Genomic DNA, 23,801 nt, shown 5'->3' with positions numbered 1-23,801 from the left:
TTGATTATAGAGATGCAACGCTAACTAAATTAAACCCTTAATTAAAGAAAAGATTTGAAATTTTGCTTTCAAGAACCCTTTTCCATTAATACACTTTACCAATTATGTAAAGTTTATTTTTACTTTAGAGCTAATCTAAATCTCTTTTAATCCGCTAATAGATTTAAAGTCACGCCTATTTTACTGAGTTTATTACTAGCATATTAACCCCGCCCATTACCCTTTTCTTATTATCACTATAACTTTAAATGAAGGACACGCCCTTTTTGTTTACCGCCCATTACAAAACTATTTCTGTATAAAAACTTGACAACATTCTACTTTACTTCAGTTGTCCTTTGACTACCTAACCAAACCATCTAAAACATGGCTCGTACCAAGCAAACCGCTCGTAAATCAACTGGCGGAAAAGCACCCAGAAAACAGCTGGCCACTAAGGCCGCCAGAAAATCAGCTCCGGCCACAGGCGGCGTTAAGAAGCCTCATCGCTACAGACCCGGTACCGTTGCACTGCGTGAAATTCGCCGTTACCAAAAGTCTACTGAGCTCCTGATCCGCAAGCTTCCCTTCCAGCGCCTGGTCAGGGAGATTGCCCAGGACTTCAAGACTGACCTCAGGTTCCAGAGCAGCGCTGTGATGGCTCTGCAGGAGGCTAGCGAGGCCTACCTGGTGGGTCTGTTTGAGGATACCAACCTGTGTGCCATCCATGCCAAGAGGGTCACCATCATGCCCAAGGATATTCAGCTGGCTAGAAGGATTAGAGGTGAACGTGCTTAGGTCACTTTCTAGCGAAATAATGAAAACAAAGGTCCTATTTAGGGCCAACAATTTTTCTCTATTTGAGATTTATTATCGTTATAAGAACAAATTTAAACAAAGGATTCATACATGTACAATGTACATACACTGTACAGAACACTACAACATTTTCCTATCATATAAAGTAGTAAACTTTTTTCTGTCTGTAGCTAAGGAACTTGATAAACTTATATAAAAATAGGGGGGGGGGGGTCGACTTCCTTTCCCTATAAACATGAGTAACCCTAGATGCTTCTGGGGCGTATCCGCTAGTATGCCTAAAAGCGATATACAACTTATCTGTTGTATTTTATGAGTCAGTCAAACAGCGGACACTTGTAGAGATGCTACGCATATAAAATGAACGCACTAGCAAAATCATGTCGAAATTTATTTTTAATCATAAACACATGTAGCTGAGTGTTTCTTGTAATTTCTGGAGTTTTTAAAAACTAGACAACTCTTTAATTTATTTATTTTTAAAAGCGAAGTTTTTCTATAATTAGGGTCCGTCCGTCCGTCCGAGATAGTTAGCTTTTATTCGTTAATTTAGGCATGTCAGATTGTCCTATCGATTTCAAACTTTGCATGGTGATTCCTGTAGTAGTTAAGTACGATTTAGAAAGCGTAGCAACTCTATAATTTTAAACATGTTGACTTTTACCTTTTATGACATCAAATCTTTATGTGATATAATTATGCGATTGGTCTGATTTTTGGCATCTCTATAATCAAGTCCTAAAAATATAAGCATGCCCATAAACATTATCCTGTATTTAATCAGTTTTTCTACAAATTTACTTACATTTTTGTTTCGACTCTTGTACATTTTTATTCTGATAATTGTTACAATTAGTAATTGTATTTTTGTAACACTCCTAAGTTTTAGATGTTTTGCTACAACCAAGCGCGCAGAAGCGGAAACAACCATCACTGTAACCAGACAATCTACCTCTCAAGCCTTCAGTCTTTTATCGTATACTAAATGTTATGTTACTAAAAATGTATTACAGTGAATATATAAAATGTTGAGAAAATAAGTGTTTCTTAATTACTTTAAAGTCAGAAAAATTGATATATAATTCAGTTGAGACATCGGTTTTGTTTTAAAAAGTCAATTATTTAAATTTACATGCACACAATAAATAAATACTAAAAACAACGGGGTTGGACCTATGTGAAGCTTTCTTAAAATAGAGAACTAAATTGGTTCATTCTTTATCAAAATCATAAACTTTAGACAATAAAACCTAACAAAAATATTTTCCTGAACTTTTCACTAGGTAGAAATTGTCCTTGATAATCAGAAACCTAGGATTATATGTCTGAATAAAATAGACTTTACTAAATAAATAAATAAGAGTAATGAGATTCTTATTGTTTGAAGCAAAGATCCCTTTTTAAACATCTACTCGGTTGTGCTTTAAGACTTCCTATATGCCGTCGGGTTGTGTTAGGCCAATGCCATTCCTTCCTCCAGTAATTAGGACCCTTTTAAATACGAGTGTATCATAGTTTCAAGCTATTTTTTCATCCCCCTACTAGTTTATGGAATATTAGTGGATGCGATTGCGCACCTAGCATCTAAAGAATTTTTATTTAAAGATCGGATAAATGGCATAAAATAATCCCATAGCTTAAATCGAAAAAAAAAAAAATAGGCTGAAACCATCCCAGGACTTAAGTAAAGCTTCTCTAAAAGGGAGAAACCAATCCTTTCAGTAGTTCAGACAAATAAAACTTACTACTTTATATGAGATTCTTATTGTTTGAAGCAAAGATCCCTTTTTAAACATCTACTCGGTTGTGCTTTAAGACTTCCTATATGCCGTCGGGTTGTGTTAGGCCAATGCCATTCCTTCCTCCAGTAATTAGGACCCTTTTAAATAGAGTGTATCATAGTTTCAAGCTATTTTTTCATCCCCCTACTAGTTTATGGAATATTAGTGGATGCGATTGCGCACCTAGCATCTAAAGAATTTTTATTCAAAGATCGGATAAATGGCATAAAATAATCCCATAGCTTAAATCGAAAAAAAAAAAAAATAGGCTGAAACCATCCCAGGACTTAAGTAAAGCTTCTCTAAAAGGGAGAAACCAATCCTTTCAGTAGTTCAGACAAATAAAACTTACTACTTTATATAATTGGATTTTGCCTGGCTAAACATTGCAGGTTTAAGATATTTTTTCCAGATGCATTATCCCTTGTTATTATAGTTGATAGGGCAAAGGGCACGAAAATTATTACAAAATGTCTGAAATATCCTATTACAAAGCAGCAGTGCTCCTGCAAAACAATCCTTATATAAAAGTAACAGGATTTCTCTCTGTCTCGCTGTCTGTCTAAAAAAGCCTCACTTTAAAGCTTCATACATCCACCCCCCCTCCCCTCCAAAATTTTTTCCTTCTTTCCTTTTAAGCCTAAAATTGAATATGGTGTGTCCAATTCTAACCCCCTGTCCCCTTCTTCATCTTAATTTCCTCAGAGGCCTCTAGGGGCATAGTCGTTAATTGAGTTTCAAAAAAAGGTTAAATATAACAAATTTAAACTTTGTACTTTTTTTTGCGTATTATTCATTTTGTATAAATAACCTAGGAACAAAAAAAACAAGTTTTTTATTAAATGTTATTTATCTGATTTAGTTGAGAGCAGACATTTGTCGCGGATTATTCTGTCTGACAGACACACAAAAACACACCCTCACACACAAACAAACAGACAGCTGGGATAATCCGACAAAATGCGGTCCAGCGTGTTATTGTGGATTTTCTGTGTCTCAACTTTGGTCGTATCAAACTGTGAGGTACGTACTATAGATTGCATCTGTTCTATAATTGAGTTGGGTCGTCTGTTTGACTATGTTTTTACTGATGATGTTTTTAGCGGAGTATTAGACTATAAAACATAAGGAAGTAAATAAATAATCGATCATTAATCAATAATCATATGCAGATATAAGTTTAATCACAAATAGCTGAAAGTATGTGTATCTATTGGCCTGCAAAGTCCTTAACTGATATGGCAATCGGTTTCAAAGAGTAATTTAGAATAACCAATGTCATAGAGAAGCTTTGCTTCTAAAATGAAAAATATGCGAAACAAACAAACTAAAATATTAGAAAAATCTGTGAAAATTGAAATCTTACATAAATGCTGAAGAAATCATATATTTCTATGATTGAACAATGTGACCCTTTCTTTCATACATAGAACAAAATAAATTAGCACTTGGACACTTTTCTTTAACAAGGCTTTAATGAATATAAAATATGTACTTGTATGCATGTAAACCTAATTGTCCTTGTTTTCTGTAACAAGGGTCGGTCGGTCCGTCCTTCCCGAACGGTTAGCTTTCTTCGTTAATTTAGACATGTTAGAATTGTCCTATCGATTTCAAAATTTGCATACTGATTATTATAATAGTTAGTTACGATTTAGAAAGCGTAGCTACTCTATAATCGTTACCAGAAAGTCCGTGCGTTTATTAAGAACAATTTTTATGTGATACCTGATATTTTATGATATTCTGCTTTTTCAGTTCTGACACTTTACAAGTGCTAATGTTTGTTTTTCCTACCGTTTCAGAGCCTAGCTTTTGTGGATGTTGTCATCCTTGTTTTATGTGATATATGATATTTATGATACTCCGCTGTTTCAGTGTTGGCACTCTACAAGTGTTAATGTTCGTTTGTCCTAACGTTTCAGAGCATTGCTTTTATGGATGTTGTCATCCTTGTTTTGTTTAGGGAATGGGAGTGTATGATGATTATGATAATGATGATATTGTTTTCACAGATGAAGCTCTTCAAGGTAAGTGCAAATCAATCAACGTAATAGAGGAAGCTTTTATAGTGTCTTTAAAAAATGACGTCATACTGGCCTGCTATTAATCAATTAAAATATATACTGGCCTGCCGTTGGTAATTAAGTCTGTTTATTGGCGATCAATGGACATTTGCATTGTTTGACGTATTTTTTATAGGCGCTATATAGAGCTTCTATAATTTGGAAATCTTTTGTAGTTACTGTATTTCTGTACTATAATTTCTCGCTTTGCCACTAGCCTCTAGTAGCATAAAGAGTAAAGACCTCTCTATTATTTGTTCAAAATAAATTTCAAATATCTGGATGGAGGCTTTTTACAGTGCCTATAAAAATGACGTCATACTGGCCTACCATTGGTCAATTAAAATGTATACTGCCCTGCCATTAGTCTGTGTATTGGCCATCAATGGGCATTTGTATTTTATGCCGTCCCTTTTTATAGGCACTATGAGGAGCTTCATCTGGAGGTAAAATTTTTAATACGAATTTTTCTGAAAATCCCTGTATATGAGAATAGATAGATAGAATAAATTTAGATAGATAGAAGAAATTATATTATTTCCGATGATTAACTGACAAAAAGAAATCTGAATAAAAGGTAACTCAAAGATGCCAATTAACGAGTAATATTTATTTAAACTTTTCTTTTCTTAATGACTACGTTTTTCTATCCTCTATATTTTGATGTTGTTAGTGCTGCCAAATGACGTCTAAGGCTTAGAGGGGTGTTATATGTGCGTTTATCTCCCGTCCAAATGAATTTGTAAGTAGATAATTACCCCCCTTTCCCTACAACACAAAAAATAACAAGCTTAAACGTCCTTTCGTCCACTGCCCAATTGTCTGTGTTTAGAACTAGAGGATAGCCTGAATGATGATTATGAATCTGGTATGTCTCCAGGAAATTATAACACTCGACAATGTCGCGCAGGTAAAGTCAAATCTACATACCAAACATAAAGTTATTATTAGCACAGCTACTTTTTTTCTGTCCTTTTGTCGCCCAAGGAAGCCCTCTAAAGTGCCTTATATGCCCTGTTTACACTTTTATATAGTAGATTAAATGTTTCATATTTCTTATCTATTTTTGCAGGTTGTAAACCAAGATATAGCAAGTGTGTTAATGAAAGTTATTTCAGGTAAGTTGGTCCAAAATTAATATTTTTTCATTTCTTTAGCTATATAACTTTATCTTTTAGCTATACATCTGAACTTTATTACAATAGAGTATTTTAATTTGGAATTATACTCAAAAATTATTATTGTTTTACCTCGATAGTAATTGAATGGAAGACTAATTAATGTTGTTTTATTTCAGGCATTCCAAAATTGTGGAAAAGTGTGCCTCCAACATTTCCCACTGTTTTGATTTTCGGAGGATTTCACTTTGTTGTACTTCAGTTATATGCTGAATATTTATATTGTCAAATGAAAAGAATCTCTGTCTGAAAATAAATGCATACCAGCAAATATTGTTTCTTGTATTGTTTTGCAGCGTAGCCAATCTATAACTATGTGTTTGTCTATATGACAGATTGAAAGACAGACAAGGACGTCCAAGGGGGGGGGGGGGGGGGGTAAAGTGGTGGTGATTACCTATTTTTTAAAAAAACTATTAAGTTTGTACATTTGATTGCTCAGAATGTTTTTCAAACTATTTTTGATGGAAGAAATAAAGATATATTTCGAACTTATCCTTTCAATCAAACAGAGAAACAAATCGTCTAGATAGTTTTAAAGATTTTTTTTACATAAAAAGAAATAACAATGGAGGTGACCCCTAAAATGGTGGGTCCACGCATTACGTGCATGACAAATATCTCGAGTTTTTTCCGTCTTAATTTCTTACGACTTTTTATACAGTTTTGTACTGTGGGAGGCGTAGTTAGACAAATTAGTTGGGGGGGAAAATACAAAGTTTACACTGTGTTAACACTTTAAGGACAATAGGGATGAAAAGTAGAAAATGTTATTTATGAAATAAAAAAATTATAATTAGATGTTGTATATTAAATATTGTATATCATATTTCAATGATATATAGAAAAGTAAAATCTTTAAAGGTTTAAATATAGGTGTTACAAATAATATAAGTCAAACGGCAGATTTAAAAAAAAATTAATATTTCATTTGGACATGAGGAAAGTTAAAGACTTGAAATCTGATTTCTTTTACAAGCTGAGTAATAATTATTTAATGCATCGTATAAAAGACAGCTTTCCTTGAGTATTAAAATGAAAAATTATAAGATTAAAGCCCTGGGGGCCCTCCACAGTGGTTAGGTAAAGTTAGGAAAAATTTAGTTGCCCCGCGGAGTTAGGCCCCCTTCAGGGGTAAGGTTAGGTTAAACAGGGCCACTGCTCTCCACAGGGATCAGTTTAGGTAAAATTGAGTAACCCCACAGGGTTACGGCCTCCTCCGGAGGTTGAGTTAGGTTTAGTTAAGTTAGTTTAGATAATATTGAGTAACCCCATTAGGTTAAGGCCTCCAACAGCGTTTAGATTAGGTTAAACAAGGTTAAGGTAAATTAGGTTAGGTTATATTGAGTTGTCCCGCAGAGTTAGGGTCCTCCACAGGGGTTGGGTTAGGTTAGGGCATCCGCAGGGGCTAGGTTGGGTTAGATTAAGTCAGATTAGGTTAGTTAAGTTATGTTAGGTAATATTGAGTAGACCTGATAGGTTAGGGGTCAGGTTAGGGTTAGGTAGGGTAGGAAATCAAGGTAATATTGAATAACCCTGCAGGGTTAGTGCTGCCTCTAGGAGTAAGGTTATTTTAGATTCAATTAGGTAAGGTTAGGTTAGTTTAAATAATATTGAGTATCCCCAAAGGGTTAGTGTCCCCTGCAGTGGTTAGTTTAGGTTAGGTTAGGTTTATTTAGATTAGAACAGATAATACAGAGTAGCTTTGCAGGATTAGAGCCCTCTGCAGTGGTGAGATTCAGTTTGGCTCAGTAAAATTAGGTTAGGTTAGGTTAGTTATAACAGAAACCCTCCAGGGTTAACCCCCCTTCCCAGAGGTTAGGTTAGGTTAAGTAAAGTTAGGTTATTCAAGAAAATCACGTTTCCCCCAAACTAAGACATACGGACAGACTGACATTTTAAATTATAGAGTAGCTTCGCTACTAAAAATGTTAATTCTCAATTCTCAATTAACAACATCCATTATTGGCGAAGCACAGATGTATCCTATTGGATATTAGTAAGCTTTTTTGTCTGTAGCTTCTTATTAGTCCAGGGAAGGTTTTAACTATTTTAACTATTGAAAAGAATAACTTTTATAGAGTTTCAGAAGCAGAACATTAATTTATAAGTCTAAACAAAATTATACATAAATGTGTTTTAAAATTGCGCATAAAAAGGATACAATAAAAGGACATACTTTCATTTTTAGGATTTAATTGTAGAGTTGCCTTGCTTATAATACTTTACCTTGTTGTCCTAAGAATAAATATTCCAAAAAATTAGATGAATAGGAGAAGCATATTATACAACAACATTTTGTCAAAATGCTACGCTTTCTAAATTGTACCTGTCATGGGAATCATCATACAAAGTTTGATATTGATGGGAAAATTCTAACATGCCGAAATTAACAAAAAGAGCTAACCATTACGGACGGACCGACCCTAATTTTACAAAACTCTCTCTTATTTGACAAAAATCTATAAAAGGCGGGGTAGTATATTGTTTGTTTTTAAAAGCGAAGCTTTTCTATAATTAGGGCCAGTCTGTCCGTCAGTCCATCTGTAAGCTCTTTTTGTTAATTTAGACATGTTAGAATTGTCCTTGCGATTTCAAACTTTGCATAATTCCTATAACAGTAAAGTAAAGATACATTTATATTCTGCTTATTTAGTTCTGACACTCAAGGGTTAATGTTCGTTTGTCCTACCGTTTCAGAGCTTCTCTTTTTTGGATGTTGTCATAATTGTTTTACTGTAGGTCAGGCATCATGTTATAATACAAAGAATTTCTATTATCAAGCTTTATAATAAAAGATATAATCCTAAAACCTAATTGGACAACAATTAATTTAGGTTAGGTTAGATTTATATAAGAAAAGTTTTTTTAAAGAGGGACTAGCTAGGAGCACGGACATAAGTCAAAATATATCTATTTTTCTCTATGTGTCAACAATATTCCCAGTTTTAAAGAGTTCGCTTGCCAGGCAGTGTAATTTAATAATCTTCACATGTTTAAATATGAAATCCTTGTTATAATCGAAGCTTTTCTACAATTAAGATTGCTCCGTCTGTCCATTATTGTTCTACCTATTTCAAACTATGCATGTAGAACAGTAGGAACAGGAGAAACGGTGTTTTAATTGAAATGAAAAAAATCGGTAAATTCCTCCTACAACTCTTTTTTTCACTTTTGAAAATTTGAGTACCCCCCCCCCCCCCCCCCGACAACAAAATAATATTTTCCATAAAATATTATGATGTGTGACAGGAAAGAGAGGAGGGGAGGGAAGATAGAGACATAAGCCTCTTTAGCCGCCGTGGCAACCGGTTAGCTAACACTCAGGTTGCTACCACAAGCCCTCACGCGACTAATTGTAATATTGTCTTTACAGTCTATTTATATAAAAAAAATCTGCAAAGCTTTCAAAATACTCGTGTGTGATTGGTCAAAAATGAAACACTCTGATTGGTTGGAAGTGGAACTCTTTGGAACGCCGTGGGGATTGGTTGGGGGGGGGGGGGGGGGCGCAAGAGAGTTAAAAGCACATATAAATATTCGTACATGTAGCAAAATTAGGTCAGTTTACTACGAAATTAGAATCAGGACAAGATGCCATGGGGATTGGGTTGGGGGGGAGCGCGAGAGAGTACAAAGCCAGAGAGTAATATAAATATTAAATTTTCACATTTAAAAACTTAGTGTTTTATAACATTTGCGCCGAAATGTTTACCGAGATGAGCGCCGGGAATCCCAACCATGATGCAAACAGTTTTAAATTTAAATGAAAATCTCAATTGTTTACCAACACTTTCGCCGTTAAGTTTACCAAGAAGAGCGCTGGCAAGCCCAACCATGATGCCATCCTGTTTAGGACAAAAACATTATCAAGTTTGAGATCTTATGTAATCTTTTTAAACTTAGTACCTACGGAAAAAGTTTGCATAATTAAAGGGATTTAAACGTTAAAAATCGATCATAATACAGGCAATTTTCTTTCAATTAATAAACCTGTAATAAATAAGGCAAATCATGTTAATTCAGGACTAATTGGTACCTAAACTTTTATGACCATTAGTAAACATTGGACTGTAAATTACACATGGTACCCAAAGTTTCATAACCTTTAGTAAACATTGGACTGTAAATTACATTTGGTACCCAAAGTTTTATAAACCTATATGGCTATATCCGCTAGATTAGAATTGGTTCTCAGCCATAATGAAATGCATCATATTACAAATATTGTAAGTAATTTATTTTTACGTTAAAAATTGTCAAATTTAACGATACTTTTTAACAAATATTGTTTGTAATTTAATGGGTTTAGAATAACATAAATATTTGGCCGCAGCGCTCGGCTCCCTAGCCTATAACCTAACCTAACCTAACCTAAAATAGTTTTTTGAAATTTATAAAATTAGAGTACCCTTGACAACTAACATCTGTGGCCGCAGCGCTCGGCTCCCTAGCCTATAACCTAACCTAAAATAGTTTTTTAAAATTTATAAAATTAGAATACCCTTGACAACTAACATCTGTGGCCGCAGCGCTCGGCTCCCTAGCCTATAACCTAACCTAACCTAACCTAAAATAGTTTTTTGAAATTTATAAAATTAGAGTACCCTTGACAACGAACATCTGTGGCCGCAGCGCTCGGCTCCCTAGCCTATAACCTAACCTAACCTAACCTAAAATAGTTTTTTGAAATTTATAAAAATAGAGAACCCTCGACAACCAACATCTGTGGCTGCAGCGCTCGGCTCCCTAGCCTATAACCTAACCTAACCTAAAATAGTTTTTTGAAATTTATAAAATTAGAGTACCCTCGACAACGAACATCTGTGGCCGCAGCGCTCGGCTCCCTAGACTATAAGCTAACCTAACCTAAAATATTTTTTGGAAATTTTGAAAATTAGATTACCCCTCTCATCAAGAGCGCGCGAAAATTTAAACATTTTTCCGCCCCCTCCCCCCCTTATTTTAGAATAATAATCTCATTGATAGTTATTGGGGCTCTAAACAGAGCCATTAGTAATTGTTAAAACAATATCATTAAATTATAAAAAAGGCGCATCGTGGGTACTGGTTCCCACTCATAGCTGCCATCTTCATTTTCTTGGCAAGCCTTTTTCTTTCTTTGTATCTTCTTTTCTGCCCTCTAATATCTCCCTTGCCCTTAGCTCCTCCTCCAACACCCTTGTCTCCATGTTGACCACCCTGAACGCCATTACTTCCGCTACATGTCGCCATTTTGCCCACTGACAAAATACTAATGAATAATATGCTATCAACCTAAATATTTATACTGTTTCAATTTTCTGCCTCCCCCTTTACACGCAAACCCCCCTACCTATGCCTAGATGAATATGCTCTAGCCTCTATCTAAATGCGATTTGATTGAGGCAAAGGAGGAAAAACTTAAATTGAATTGCGGAACTTTTCCTCCGTCGTCCTATCCAGACCGTTGTCCGGGGGGGGGGAGGGGGGGGGGGTACTCAAATTTACAAAATTGAAAAAAAATTTCTAAGAGGATAACGCCAAAAAATCAATCAAAACATTTTTAATTATTAATTTATTACCTATTCTTTTTCAATTAAACTGTAGGTAATTTTGATGAAATAAAATCTTAATTTAGAAAAGCTTAAATTAAAACAACTTTTTTAAAAAAATTTTCCCAACAAGAAATAACGTCAATTTTTCCTAAATAAAGAGAGAAAAAAAGGAAATATATGATAAAAAAAACATTATAAGTGACAAAATTATTTGTTTATTATGATACGGAATTCCGGTTAACTATTATTTTGCAATTAAATTTTTTATTAAAAATATTAATATGTACTTTATTACCTTTTCATGGAAACAACGACAAGACTGGGGGCTCTACTTATAGTCAAACAAAAAGGGGGAAATGAACCCACCATATAGTTTATTATTTAATACATACATTACTTACAATTTTATGATAAGAAAAGGTAAAAAAGATAATTTTGAAAGCGAAGCCTTTCTATAATTGGGATCAGTCCCTCCTTACGTCTGTATGTCAGTTTGTACTTTTGTACGTTACAAGCAGCTCTTATTGTTAATCTAGACATGTTAAAATTTCCTATTAATTTTATTTTTTCAATATCTAAGCGATTTTTGTATTTGTAGATTAAATCTTTAAACTGTTTTTAACCTATTTTTTATCATATATCAAAAATATACTATGACACCAGTAGAATCAGACTGCAGAGCCCAAATTTGAATTAAGTCCCCAATAAACTTTTTTTTGGGGGATTTAAAAATCAATTTTATATGTTGCTGTGATCATTTTGATGGAAGCAAAAGCATTTTTTAGTTTGGGGTTAAATTGTTTCTTACAGAACAATTTGATGTGATTCAGATTATATCAATACAATAATAAAAAAAACTCTACTCTGTTCGATTCAAATAATTTTTTTCTAAAACAATAATTTATATAGAAGACATTTAACATTAAAATAAAACATATTATTCTGAAGTCTGAACCAATTAAAAGTCTTGTTTCATTTCAGTTTTTTACAATTCAAAAAAGAGTGTTTTCACAAAGTGACTTATTTCCAATGTAGTTAAATAATTTTTATTTAATTAAAATAAAAAGAATGAAAACTATACACATAAAAGATACATGCTTTTGAAAAATATTTAAAAAGATAAGTTTGAATAATCTTATATTTGTATATGTGACAAAAAAAAATTTGTTGTATTGCGTAAACGTTTGTTGTCATCTTTCACTATTTAACCCTTTACAGCCAATTTTTTTGTGTTTTAAATAAGTGATGGAAAACAAGCACGATAAAGTTAATTCATTGATATATTGTAAAGAATTAAGTTTTTAATGAATTAATTTAGATGAAATCAAAAGGCCTAATTTTACTCTATACCAGAATACTATATATATGAAGCAAAACACTCTAAAAGCTACGAATTTTACCCAAATAAAAAAAGACCTTTTGCTCTGATCAAAAAAGACCACAGCAACAGTAAAATTAATTTTTAAATCCCCTCAAAAAAGTTAATTGGGGACTTAATTCAAATTTAGGCTCTGCAGTTTAATTCTACTGGTGTCATAGTATATTTTTGATATATGTTTTAAAAATAGGTTAAAAACAGTTTAATAGGTTTTTTGGCTATTTTTATATTTTACACATTTCCCGATTGTATCTTTTGTGGTCTGATTTCAAAACTTCAGTACATAAGGGTATTAAAATTGAATTTTCCATCATTGTAAGGTATCTGTAGATGAAACGGCAAGTAACTTTTTCTTATTTTACATATTTCTTCATTTCTTAGGTGTTTTTGGTTGGATTTTAAAATTTTTTTTTGATTATAATAACCCTTTGTTCTTGTCATCCTTAACCCTTAAAAGTAAGGCCCCTTGCTGCGCTTAGTAGTCGGGGGGGGGGGGGGGAGGGGGGGGCAACGCCCCACCCATCTTATTATCTCAGCTCCTATTAGAGCTAGAAAGCTTAAAAATTTTGTGCATGTCCCCTGTTTAATAATAAATTTCCAACTAAAAGTGAGTCAAAGTCAATTTTAGCTTTCTTCACACTTTTATTTAACAACCTTTGTTTTTAGGTCCTTTTTTTACTAAACAATTTTAAAAGGCTGTCATTTTCTTAATTTTGAAGCTAGAAAACTATTTTTTATTTAGAAAATGTTTATCTTTATGTAAATTTGGTATTAGAAATCATAAAACATAAATTTTGGCGGGCACAGCTGTACTAACTGAGGTTTGATATCAGCATCCAAAAAAGCAAAGCTCTAAAATCAGAAGGACAAACAAACAATAACTCATGAACATTAATTTCTAAGTCTTAACAAAAGTTTACATACATTTGTTGCAAAATTGCAAAAATATAGGATACAGTAAAAGGACATACTTTCATATTTAGAAATTGATTATAGAGATGACACGCTTATAATACTTTAACTTATTTTTCTAAGAATTATCATTCCAAAAACCAGATGAAAAGGACAATCAGCATCTTTAAATGGAGGTACTGACTTTCTGGTCAAGATAATTGAGTTGCTACGCTTTCTAATTCGTACATAACTGTTCTAAATTGTACCTAACTGTCAAAGGAATCATCATACAGAATTTGAATTTGATAGGACAATTCTAACATGTCGATTTTAATGATTATATCATACAAAAAATGTTGTCAAAAAAGTTACAAATCAGCATGTTTTAAATGAATGTACATACAGACATTCTTGGTAAGGGTTATAGAGTTGCTACACTTTCTAATTCGTCTGGACGAACATACGGGCCCGAATGATAGAAAAGCTTTGTTTTTTCTTCTTCAAAATGTTTGCAGGAATAAATTTAGCTGGAAAATAAATCTTTGATTTGTTTGCAATTTACTATATAATTTAAAATGTCTTTCAGTCCGCCCAGGTGAATTTTTTGCTGCTTTTATTTCTATATTTTAATGTATTTTCCTCGTAGCATTTCATACAAACTGACAGACTAAAGGGTATACAAAGAAAGTGAGCTATAGAGTAGCTTTGCTATTGACTATTAAAAGTTGTGCCCATTTCTGCATCTCCCTTTTATCTCAGCTTTTGTTGAGAGTGCTAAAAATGTTTGTTCTTGTAACTTGTTGTATAATGAATTTCTGACTTTCTTAACTATTTTATTTAACAAACTTTGTTTTTAGAAGCGAAGCTACTCTATAATTTGAAATGTCCATCTGTCTTAGTTTAGGGGAAACGTAATTTTCTCGGCTCCTATAAAAAATTTAAGACTGAAATTTTTTGACAACATTCGCATTTTAAAGAAGCACAATTAATTATAAAACATCAATGGCGGACGGACCGCTTTTTAGCAGGTTTTAGGCTATTTTTTGTATTTTAATATGTTGACATGTTAGTTTAAGCTTGAAGTTTAAAACTAGAATTATCTAAGTCTTAAATTGCAGTCATAGGAGCCATTTCAAGTTTTATGGAGGGCTGGAGGATTAGGACTTGCAGGATTATACCCAAAATCTGAAAATGACTTTATAACATATATTTTAAATTAAGATGGACTACTATAGGATCCATAGGCGTCCAAGGGGGGGGGTAATGGGCCATTTGGCACCCCCAAACGATTTTGGGGGTGCCGTAGGCACCCCCAAAATTTTTTGAACAATACCCCCCCCAAAAAAAAATTACCCCTACCTTGGGGGTGCCGTAGGCACCTCCAACGATTTTGGGGGGGGTATTTACCCCCCCCCCAAACCATTTCGGGGGGGGTAATTACCCCCCCCCCCCAAACCATTTTGGGGGGGGGTAATTACCCCCCCCCAAAATAAATGTTCTTAAAAAAAAATTTTTGGGGGGGGGTATTTTGGATCTTCAACTGTATGATCCTGCCTGGTTTGTTCGCATCCTGAAACCCAAAGGATGGAGATATTAAAAAAATGTGGATTCTCAGTTATGTGTCTTACCTTTTAAAAAGTCACTTAGTTAAGGCCTTATTTTTCACAAACAGAAAATAAGATAGAAAAAACCTGTGTACCTCAAAGACAATGGTTTCCTAATAGTTGTTTGTTTGTTTTATAAAGGTAGCCGACTTACAGTTGAAAACTCTTTAACAATCTGGGGATAGCTGTAATAGAATATGATATAAAAGGTTAAAGGGGGCGTTCAACACTATTTTCCCTCCTCCCCCTCAACTGATTAAAAGGAAGGGATTAAAGCTACCTACAACTGCCATTGTTTTTTAAAATGGTGACAAGAAGTTTCAGGTGTCTATCTTGAATAGTAGCTGAGAAAATCACCTTTCCCCTACTGCAAATACTACAAAGAACAAAGTACAGATGGACATTTTGAAAATAGAGTATCTTTGCTTCAAAAAATTAAGTGTCATGTCGTCCTAGATGTAACACGAAGTTTTACATTAGTTTCTGCGAAGTTGTACTGCGATACCATCGCTAATTTTTAAAATCAAATTAATGTTTTTGCTATACAAAAAAATTCTTTAATAATTTTTAGTGCATTTTAATATGAAATGTAAATATTCTGAATAGAAAAAATTTATTTCTATCAAGGCGTTGCAAAGTTTTAAGTTCGCCAAATTTGAGATATGTCAAAGAGCCAGACCCACCATTTTGGGGGTCACCACAATGGATGGATTTTTTAATTTTTTTGTGTCGCAAATAAATATTTAATTCTTTTATTATCTTAAATAAATTGATATGTAGCCTAAAACCATTAATATTTTAAAATAAAAGATCTCACTAATCGATGGACTGTTATGGTTCTTCTTTCAATGAAGCTTCTTATTGGTCCTATAAAATACCATGATTTTGTTACAATAGTTTTTCTTTTTAAAACTTAAATGTAAAGGAGATTTTCAACTCTCTCCTTCCCTCAAATACCCCTAGAGACATCGAGGGGGGGGGGGGCGGGGGTGGAGACGCTAGTATATATACATAAATTATTTCAAAATTTTAGAAAAAGCATATCTTGACAAGTAAAGCAGAGTATGCCAATATTACGCCAAGTAAAGCAGAGTGTGCCAATATTCCTCCTAGTCAAGTAGAGTATGCCAATATTCCCCCAAGTCAAGTAGCGTGTGCCAAAACAGGCTATTGGCATACTCAGCTTGACTTGACATTAAATGACATAACTTATAAGGGAAAACACATTTCTCCTATGGAAATTTGTTGTCTCATAAAATGTTAAAGCAGGCAGGGTGAGGACATCGGGCTGTTTATTATACTTGTCCAACAGTCTAATAATAATGTTTCCTTTTTCATTGGCTCAACCACTTTGGGGACTTAAATTAAGTTTTGATTGGTTGTTTTATAGAGTTGAATATTCACACTTTTAACAGTTATAAATCTATCTCAACCATAACATTTATTAATTAGTAACTACTGCTGCTTCATAACGAATATTCACACTTTTTAACTATTAGTTGTAATCTACAGAAGAGGTATTTTTGTGTAGCATCATTGGGGATGTATATTGTATATAAATGTATCAACCATAGTCTTATCCCTGCTATAGATTCCTGGCGTTAAAGGCGAACAGAAATAAAGAAATACAGCTAAAATCTTTTCAAAGAGAAAATTTTCAGTCATGTTTCTTTAATATAGCTGTTGAAAAAATCCCAAAAAACTGTTTCCAACGAACAGATTGATGAAATTTAGAATCACAGATTAGCTTCGCTAATAAAGATCATTTTTTCCTTAGAATTAGTTTCCTATATTGCCAATTGTATTGAAACTTATTCCTTATTCGAGATTTGGTGATATCTATACTAAAAATATTAAAAATATCGTCTGCTGTATGGCTCTTAGTAAAAGTTTATCTTACCGACTTTAAATTTGGGATAGGGTAAAATAATAATTAGCCAATTGGAAGAGTTTGTACAGAAAATAAGCCAATGAAATCTTAGTTTAAATTTTTACTTTTTTTGTGTAGCCAAATTTTCAAAATATAATGAAAAAAGTGTTAAAAAAAATAATCATCGAAAAATTAGAATTTTTTTTTTATAATTTCAAAATTATTTTAAAAAAACTAAAATTGCCTTGTTTACTTTAAGCCCTTGGAAACTAGTTTGTGTGTCGCTCCTTCCCTTTGCACACACAGTTCACACAAGAGAGCTCATCACAGCTTAAGCTTTTGCTTTTTAGGCTCAACAATTATGGCCGATCTAAACTCGTGAAGTTAAAAAATAATACCTTATTTTTTTTGTTTTACAAAGCTAATATTGTTCTAAAGACTAGTAAAAGTGTTTTTAATATTCTTTTAGTTAATTATGGCATTTTTTAAGCCGGATGATATAAAGTGACGTCATGTATCAAGTTAATTTTAGTTATAAAAAATGTCTATATTTTTTTTTATTTTGTCATTTCATTAAACATGCCTGATTTTAGTTTTCATTAATTACTCTGTTTTAATAGAAATATTTACTGACATGATTTTAATAAGTATACCTAGAAAGTTTAGTTAATTAATTTCTAAATTAGATTAATTTAATAGTACATATACAATGTAGAAACCATCCGACAACATTATTGATTAGAAAATGCTAACAGTTTTTCATTATTGTAATAAAATAGCCTCAAATTCCTAATTGAATTTCTTTTGGTATTTAGCATGCTGAGATAAAGTTATATGCAATGTACCTATAATCTTTCGATCTTAGTCTACTTAAAAATTCCTGTTCAAGTTGTTTTTACGGAATATTGTATCTAATTGATCGACTATGTAGGCTTAAAAATCTTAAAGAAGTTTTACAAAATACCTATTTAATTTTCATAAAGAGTCAGTCTGCACAAGATCAACTTTTTTCCCCTGCTGCAAAATTTTTATTTTTTTCCCCTCCTAGTTTTTTTCCAGCAAGAAAGGGGAAAAATGGATTTTTTTTCTTCAGAATTCTTAAGGGGGGGGGGGGGGGTCAATGCAACCATCTCGCAATCAGTGAGCAAATGGCACTTAGAATTCGAATTTCGATCTGAAATTTTTCATGAGTAATCCTTGGTAGGTCTATTTTCCCTAAATGGAACAAAAAGTTGGAAAATTAACGGCTAACGGCTGGCGGTTCAGCCGTTTTCTCATTTTTTGGATATCTATTTTGCAAATTAGTCACAAAACCTATCTCCACATAATACCTTTTTCCACTCCAAAACGCTATCAAACGGTTCTAGATGGTAGCTGTTGGTACTAGAAGTTTTAAAAATGGTTATTGCTATCATTTAACATGAATTAAACCAAAAATATGTTTTAAAAAGTTGATTCCTACGTAATTGATGATGGATTTACCCTGAAAATAGGCAAAAAACGGCTAAACGGCTGAGCCGCCAGCCGTTACTTTTCCAACTTTTTGTTCGATTTAGGGAAAATAGACCTACCAAGGATTACTCATGCAAAAGTTCAGATCGAAATTCGAATTCTAAGTGCCATTTGCTCACTGATTACGAGATGGTTGCATTAACCCCCCCCCCCCCCCCTTTATTCATATTATCGCCCTTCCCGCATATTCTTTTAGTTTTTTTTCACCAAAGATTGGAGAAAAATGGAAATAAATGCTTTCAGTTCTCTTAATTTTAATATTTTCCCCCCCCAAACCACATATTTTTTTATTTGTTTTTACCCCCCTTTAGCAGGGTCAAATTTGCAGAATGTACACCCCTGTAAAGAGTATTAATGAATATTTTCTACGAATGATTAAATAAAAGTGATAATATTGGTTCCAGTTTTGTTATTTTTATTTTACTCTCCGCTGTCTATAATGCGATAAATAAAGTAACCCTCCCCTTCTGTTATATTCCAAATTCCAATAGTTATATAGTAAAATATATTTTTATTTTTAGACAAGGAAGTGTAAAATGCAAATGTTTGGTTCAGTGTTAGCCAAAGTCCAACATCAAATTAGGGCATAAAACCATAATTTACAGCAATATTAACCTAGTGATAAAACTTAAAAGTTACCAAATTTAAAGTATTAAAATTAAATATAAACAAATATATAATGCCGTTGTTCGGAAAAGCTAGCAAATCACATAATGAAGTGGTCAGAATTTTAAAGGTATGTATTTTTTGTTCTCTAATGTACAAGTTTCAGCATCAGCCATAAGTCAGGTTAGATTCATATGTATAACTGGAAAAGTCATCTCTGTCTTAATACTTGACAACTGTCTGTCAATGACGCTACATACTTTTGCTTTTGATTTGGTTGTATTTTGTTGACGATCCTTATGTTTTAGGTTGTGAAAATTATAATAGTATTCAAACAAGATCTTTTAGTCCTAATGTTCAAATTGACATTCTTTGTTAACTAATTTTCATTTTCTGTTCTTTGTTAAGGATGGACTTATAACGTTGGATCGAGGAGGGGATGGAAAGAAGCAGGAAAAAGCTCAGGTTCAAATTTCCTTTATGTTAGAATTAAAAATATTATAAGAACAATAGTATATGGAGCAATATAGCATTTTAAAAGATTTTAACTTAAAATTCTGTTATATAAAGTGGTAAGGTTCGTATGTCTGAAAATAAAGGATTTCAATAACTACTGAACTTTTTCGGGAAACTTCACCTGGGTTCTGGGCTGGTTCTAGGTTATGTTATTTTAAGATTTAAGCCTTGGGATTGTTTCACACTATTTTTCTGTCTCCTACTAACAACTTTGAATACAGAGCCCCTAGGGGCGCAACTGCTAGTCCAAATAATATGATATAATATAAATATAGATACTATTCAGATAATCTAATTGTTAGGTACCTAATAACTATTTTAACTTCAGGAAGATGTAAGCAAACAATTTTCATATATTACTTCTGTAATCTATGGCGGAGACAATGAACAACAATCAGATATTCTGTTGGCTCAACTGTCACAAGAAATGTACAACTCGGGGCTCTTACTTATACTACTCAGGTAAAACTGTAGGACACTTGCTATGTTGGCAGTTTTACTGGTGCTTTTACACAAATGGCTGTTCAGATGTCAAAACCATTCCCTCCTTCCCTACCCTTTAATTTTGAAACAATTTTTTTCTAGATTACCCTTTTAACCAGATAAACTAGATCTGTTTGTTAGACTGTCAGTCCATGATTTTCAATGCTTCTATTAAAGATAAACGTCTTATTTTTTTGGTGAAGCACCCAATAAACAATTTACTTGCTCTGGCAGTCTGTCGGACATGCTAGAAAAAATGTATAATATATTTTTTAAAAAGTTTTTTAGGTTTTATACATTTAATAATCACACATTCTCCCTTTTTCTTATTTTGTAACTACCAAAGAACACCTGCTCCATAATTCACTTTGTCCATTTGTCCATCCATGGTTTCTTTTGTGCTTCGCTACTTATAGAAAGATGTTCTCATCCTTGTTTTTTTTATATTTAGAAACATGCACAGAATAGATTTTGAGGGGAAGAAAGATGCTGCCCAAATATTTAACGGAATACTACGGAGACAAATTGGAACTAGAACACCAACAGTGGAGCATATTTATACTCATCCAGAGATACTCTACACACTTTGTAAAGGTAAGGCTGTGTAACTGTTTTTAGTGACTGTAAAGAACGGCGTAACAGAAAATTGTGATCACGAATCAAATCATATGTTTAGAATAGCCAAAAGGTTTTTAATTTAGCCAGTTTAGCTTGTCTACATATTTATGACCATTAAAAATGTTAGTGAAATATTATAAAGTTTAAAATTAAAAAAATCATCATATTGGTATAAAAAACGTAATAACGATTTCTGATACAATTTGGTACCAGCATTGTTAAAAACTTAGCTACTATATATAGCATACTCAATAGATAAGACCGTCTAATTCCAAATTAGGTAACTTTAATATGAATATGAACAATTTTACAATTAATAAATAGTGGATTTTAAGAAATATTTGTTTTTTATTGAGTTTCTAACACTTCTATTCTAATGAATCAATTTAATTTTGACAGGCAAAGTAAATCTTTTTTTTCTCCACCTTACATAGTTTATTACTAATCGCTATTTATTTTTTAGGATATGAACACCAAGAAATAGCATTGAATTGTGGCACTATGTTACGAGAATGTATCCGGTTCGAGTCGCTGGCCAAAATTGTCCTCAACTCGGATCACTTCTACAACTTTTTCAAATACGTCGAGGTGTCGACGTTCGACATTGCGTCCGACGCATTTGCCACTTTCAAAGAATTGTTGACGCGGCATAAAATGTTGGCTGCGGATTTTTTGGAGGCAAATTATGATCAAGTGTTCACACAATACGAGAAATTGTTGCACAGTGATAATTATGTTACTAGAAGACAATCGTTGAAGTTGCTAGGAGAACTTTTATTGGATAGGTAAGTGATCTTTATTTATTTGGGGTGGTTAAGATTTATACCTAATGTTGCACCATAAGATGTATTGAAATCTTTTTTTTTTATAAACGAAATGTCTTAATAAGCATCATTATTAGATAGATTTGACATCATATATTAGTCCGACAAATTATTAAACAGAGCTTGATTAGTAATGCCTAAGTCATTCTTTAATCCATACTACTTGTTTTGCTCTGCTGATTATTTACATATTTGTCTTATACGAAAGGGGGGGGGGGTTAATGCAACCATCTCGTAATCAATGTATAAATGGCACTTAGAATTCGAATTTCGATCTGAAATTTTGCATGAGTAATCCTTGGTAGGTCTATTTTCCCTAAATCGAACAAAAAGTTGGAAAAGTACGGCTAACGGCTGGCGGCTCAGCCGTTTAGCCATTTATAAGCTATTTTGAAGGTAAATCCATTACGAAACCTATCTCCACATAATACTCTTTCCCGCTCTAAAACGTTTTCAAACGGTTCTAGCCGGTATTTGCTGGTACTAGAAATCTAAAAATGATTTTATTGTATCATTTCACATGATTTAAAGCAAAAATATGTTTCAAAAGTTGATTCCTACGTAATTTTTGACAGATTTGCCCTAAAAATTGCTCAAAAAACGGCTAAACGGCTAAGCTGTTAGCCGTTACTTTTTCAGCTTTTTGTTCGAATTAGGGAAAAAAGACCTACCAAGGATTACTCATGCAAAATTTCAGATCGAAAATCTAATTCTAAGTGCCATTTATACATTGATTACGAGATGGTTGCATTAACCCCCCCCCCCCTTATTTAAAACTTCTAACAAGTTTTCGTAAAATAATGTTTCGGCCTATTTTAGTATTCTTGATAAATAAAATAGAATACCTACCTAGTAAAGTCATTTTCATACAACAAACTTAAATGCAGTTTTGCAACAGAAAACAATTTTCAGGCATAATTTCTCAGTGATGACCCGTAACATATCCAACCCCGACAACCTGAAACTCATGATGAACATGCTCAAAGAGAAGTCCAGGAACATTCAGTTTGAGGCCTTCCATGTGTTCAAAGTGTTTGTGGCAAACCCCAACAAGCCAAAACCTATTCTAGATATTCTCCTCAGAAATCAGGGATGACGTAGATTTGAAGAAAAAAAAATATTTTCTAGTATGGCTTCGAACCGATTAATGTCTTTGTGATTAAAACTGAAAAATCATGGATAGCATCGTATTACAGACAATTTTCCACGAATACTAAAATAAAAATCACAAAATTAATACCTGTTCTGTTATTATAGACCTTGGGGTTAACAAAACTGGTTTTACCTTATATTTTTTATTTTAATATCCGCGGAAAGTTGTCTATAATACGATGCGATAAATAACTATTCTTGAATTGATTTGATGAAACTTATTTTGGCTAGTTAAAAAATATATTACCTAGCGAAGCCACACTTCAAGTTTTACGTGCTATTCTATTTGCATAATGTAGGTCTGTCTTTTGGTAAACCACTTTCAAAAATGTATTAGTAATCCTCATTTTAGGTTAGATTAAGTACGGGGGGAAAGTCATTTCGAGATAGCCCCTCCTCCTCACCCCCTCCCCCCCCACGCCACCTATCATCCTACCCTTTGATTGAAATAAATCATAGATAAGTTATGATTATGGGCTAGAATGTTTCAATGGCCCAGTTGATGACAAAAATTTCAATGATAAAAAAAACGCAAAAATTTTTAAATTAAAATCTACGAATCTAACTAGGAGAAACTGATAGATTTCCTGTCTAAATTTCACACGGACAGATCTGAAGATGAACAATTCAACGATGAAAAGGCCTATCTTATCAAACAGATAAAGGAGCTCAAACCCAACAACCCAGAGGCGTCTTGAAAATTTAGATCTAGCTTTGTAATAAAATTTTAGGTATTATTGTTTTAGAAAAGCAACAAAATTATATCAAAAAATATTGTTATATGAAATTAGACACACATCAATTTTAATGAATTGAGAAAATTTCGAAGAAGAAAAAATTAAAAATAATATAATTAATTTAATAAAATAAATGATGATTTAGGGTACCTATCATAAAGAAAATAGCTGGCGAATAAATACTAATTTAACTAAAGTTTTCCTCATATAGAAAATGTTTCTTTTGTATTTGATTTTTAAAATTTTA

At 33.0% G+C, this 23,801-nt stretch overlaps 3 protein-coding genes across 3 annotated transcripts; all 3 read left to right on the top strand.

Moving 5' to 3' along the window:
- The first annotated feature begins 358 nt into the window (after positions 1 to 358).
- Positions 359 to 846, top strand: LOC145326761 (histone H3). Its single transcript, XM_080170162.1, has one exon. It carries the CDS (start codon positions 367 to 369, stop codon positions 775 to 777), a length of 411 nt encoding a protein of 136 aa, XP_080026288.1. The 5' UTR covers positions 359 to 366; the 3' UTR covers positions 778 to 846.
- A 2,521-nt stretch (positions 847 to 3,367) lies between these two features.
- LOC145326760 (uncharacterized) lies at positions 3,368 to 6,094 on the top strand. The gene is made up of 5 exons (XM_080170161.1): positions 3,368 to 3,602; positions 4,546 to 4,609; positions 5,478 to 5,555; positions 5,718 to 5,763; positions 5,943 to 6,094. The coding sequence occupies exons 1-5, from the start codon at positions 3,540 to 3,542 to the stop codon at positions 6,034 to 6,036; spliced, it is 345 nt and encodes a 114-aa protein (XP_080026287.1). The 5' UTR covers positions 3,368 to 3,539; the 3' UTR covers positions 6,037 to 6,094.
- A 13,040-nt stretch (positions 6,095 to 19,134) lies between these two features.
- On the top strand, positions 19,135 to 23,548 carry LOC145326769 (protein Mo25-like). The gene is made up of 7 exons (XM_080170177.1): positions 19,135 to 19,354; positions 19,633 to 19,689; positions 20,069 to 20,202; positions 20,675 to 20,817; positions 21,305 to 21,626; positions 22,578 to 22,756; positions 23,388 to 23,548. Exons 1-7 carry the CDS (start codon positions 19,298 to 19,300, stop codon positions 23,513 to 23,515), a joined length of 1,020 nt encoding a protein of 339 aa, XP_080026303.1. The 5' UTR covers positions 19,135 to 19,297; the 3' UTR covers positions 23,516 to 23,548.
- Positions 23,549 to 23,801: the final 253 nt, after the last annotated feature.

The sequence above is a fragment of the Acartia tonsa genome, chromosome 8 (genome assembly GCF_053477335.1).
Source record: "Acartia tonsa isolate MP-2025a chromosome 8, ASM5347733v1, whole genome shotgun sequence".
Lineage (NCBI taxonomy): Eukaryota > Metazoa > Arthropoda > Copepoda > Calanoida > Acartiidae > Acartia > Acartia tonsa.
Note: the sequence above shows the minus strand (reverse complement) of the source record. Positions and strands in the feature narration are given on the sequence as shown.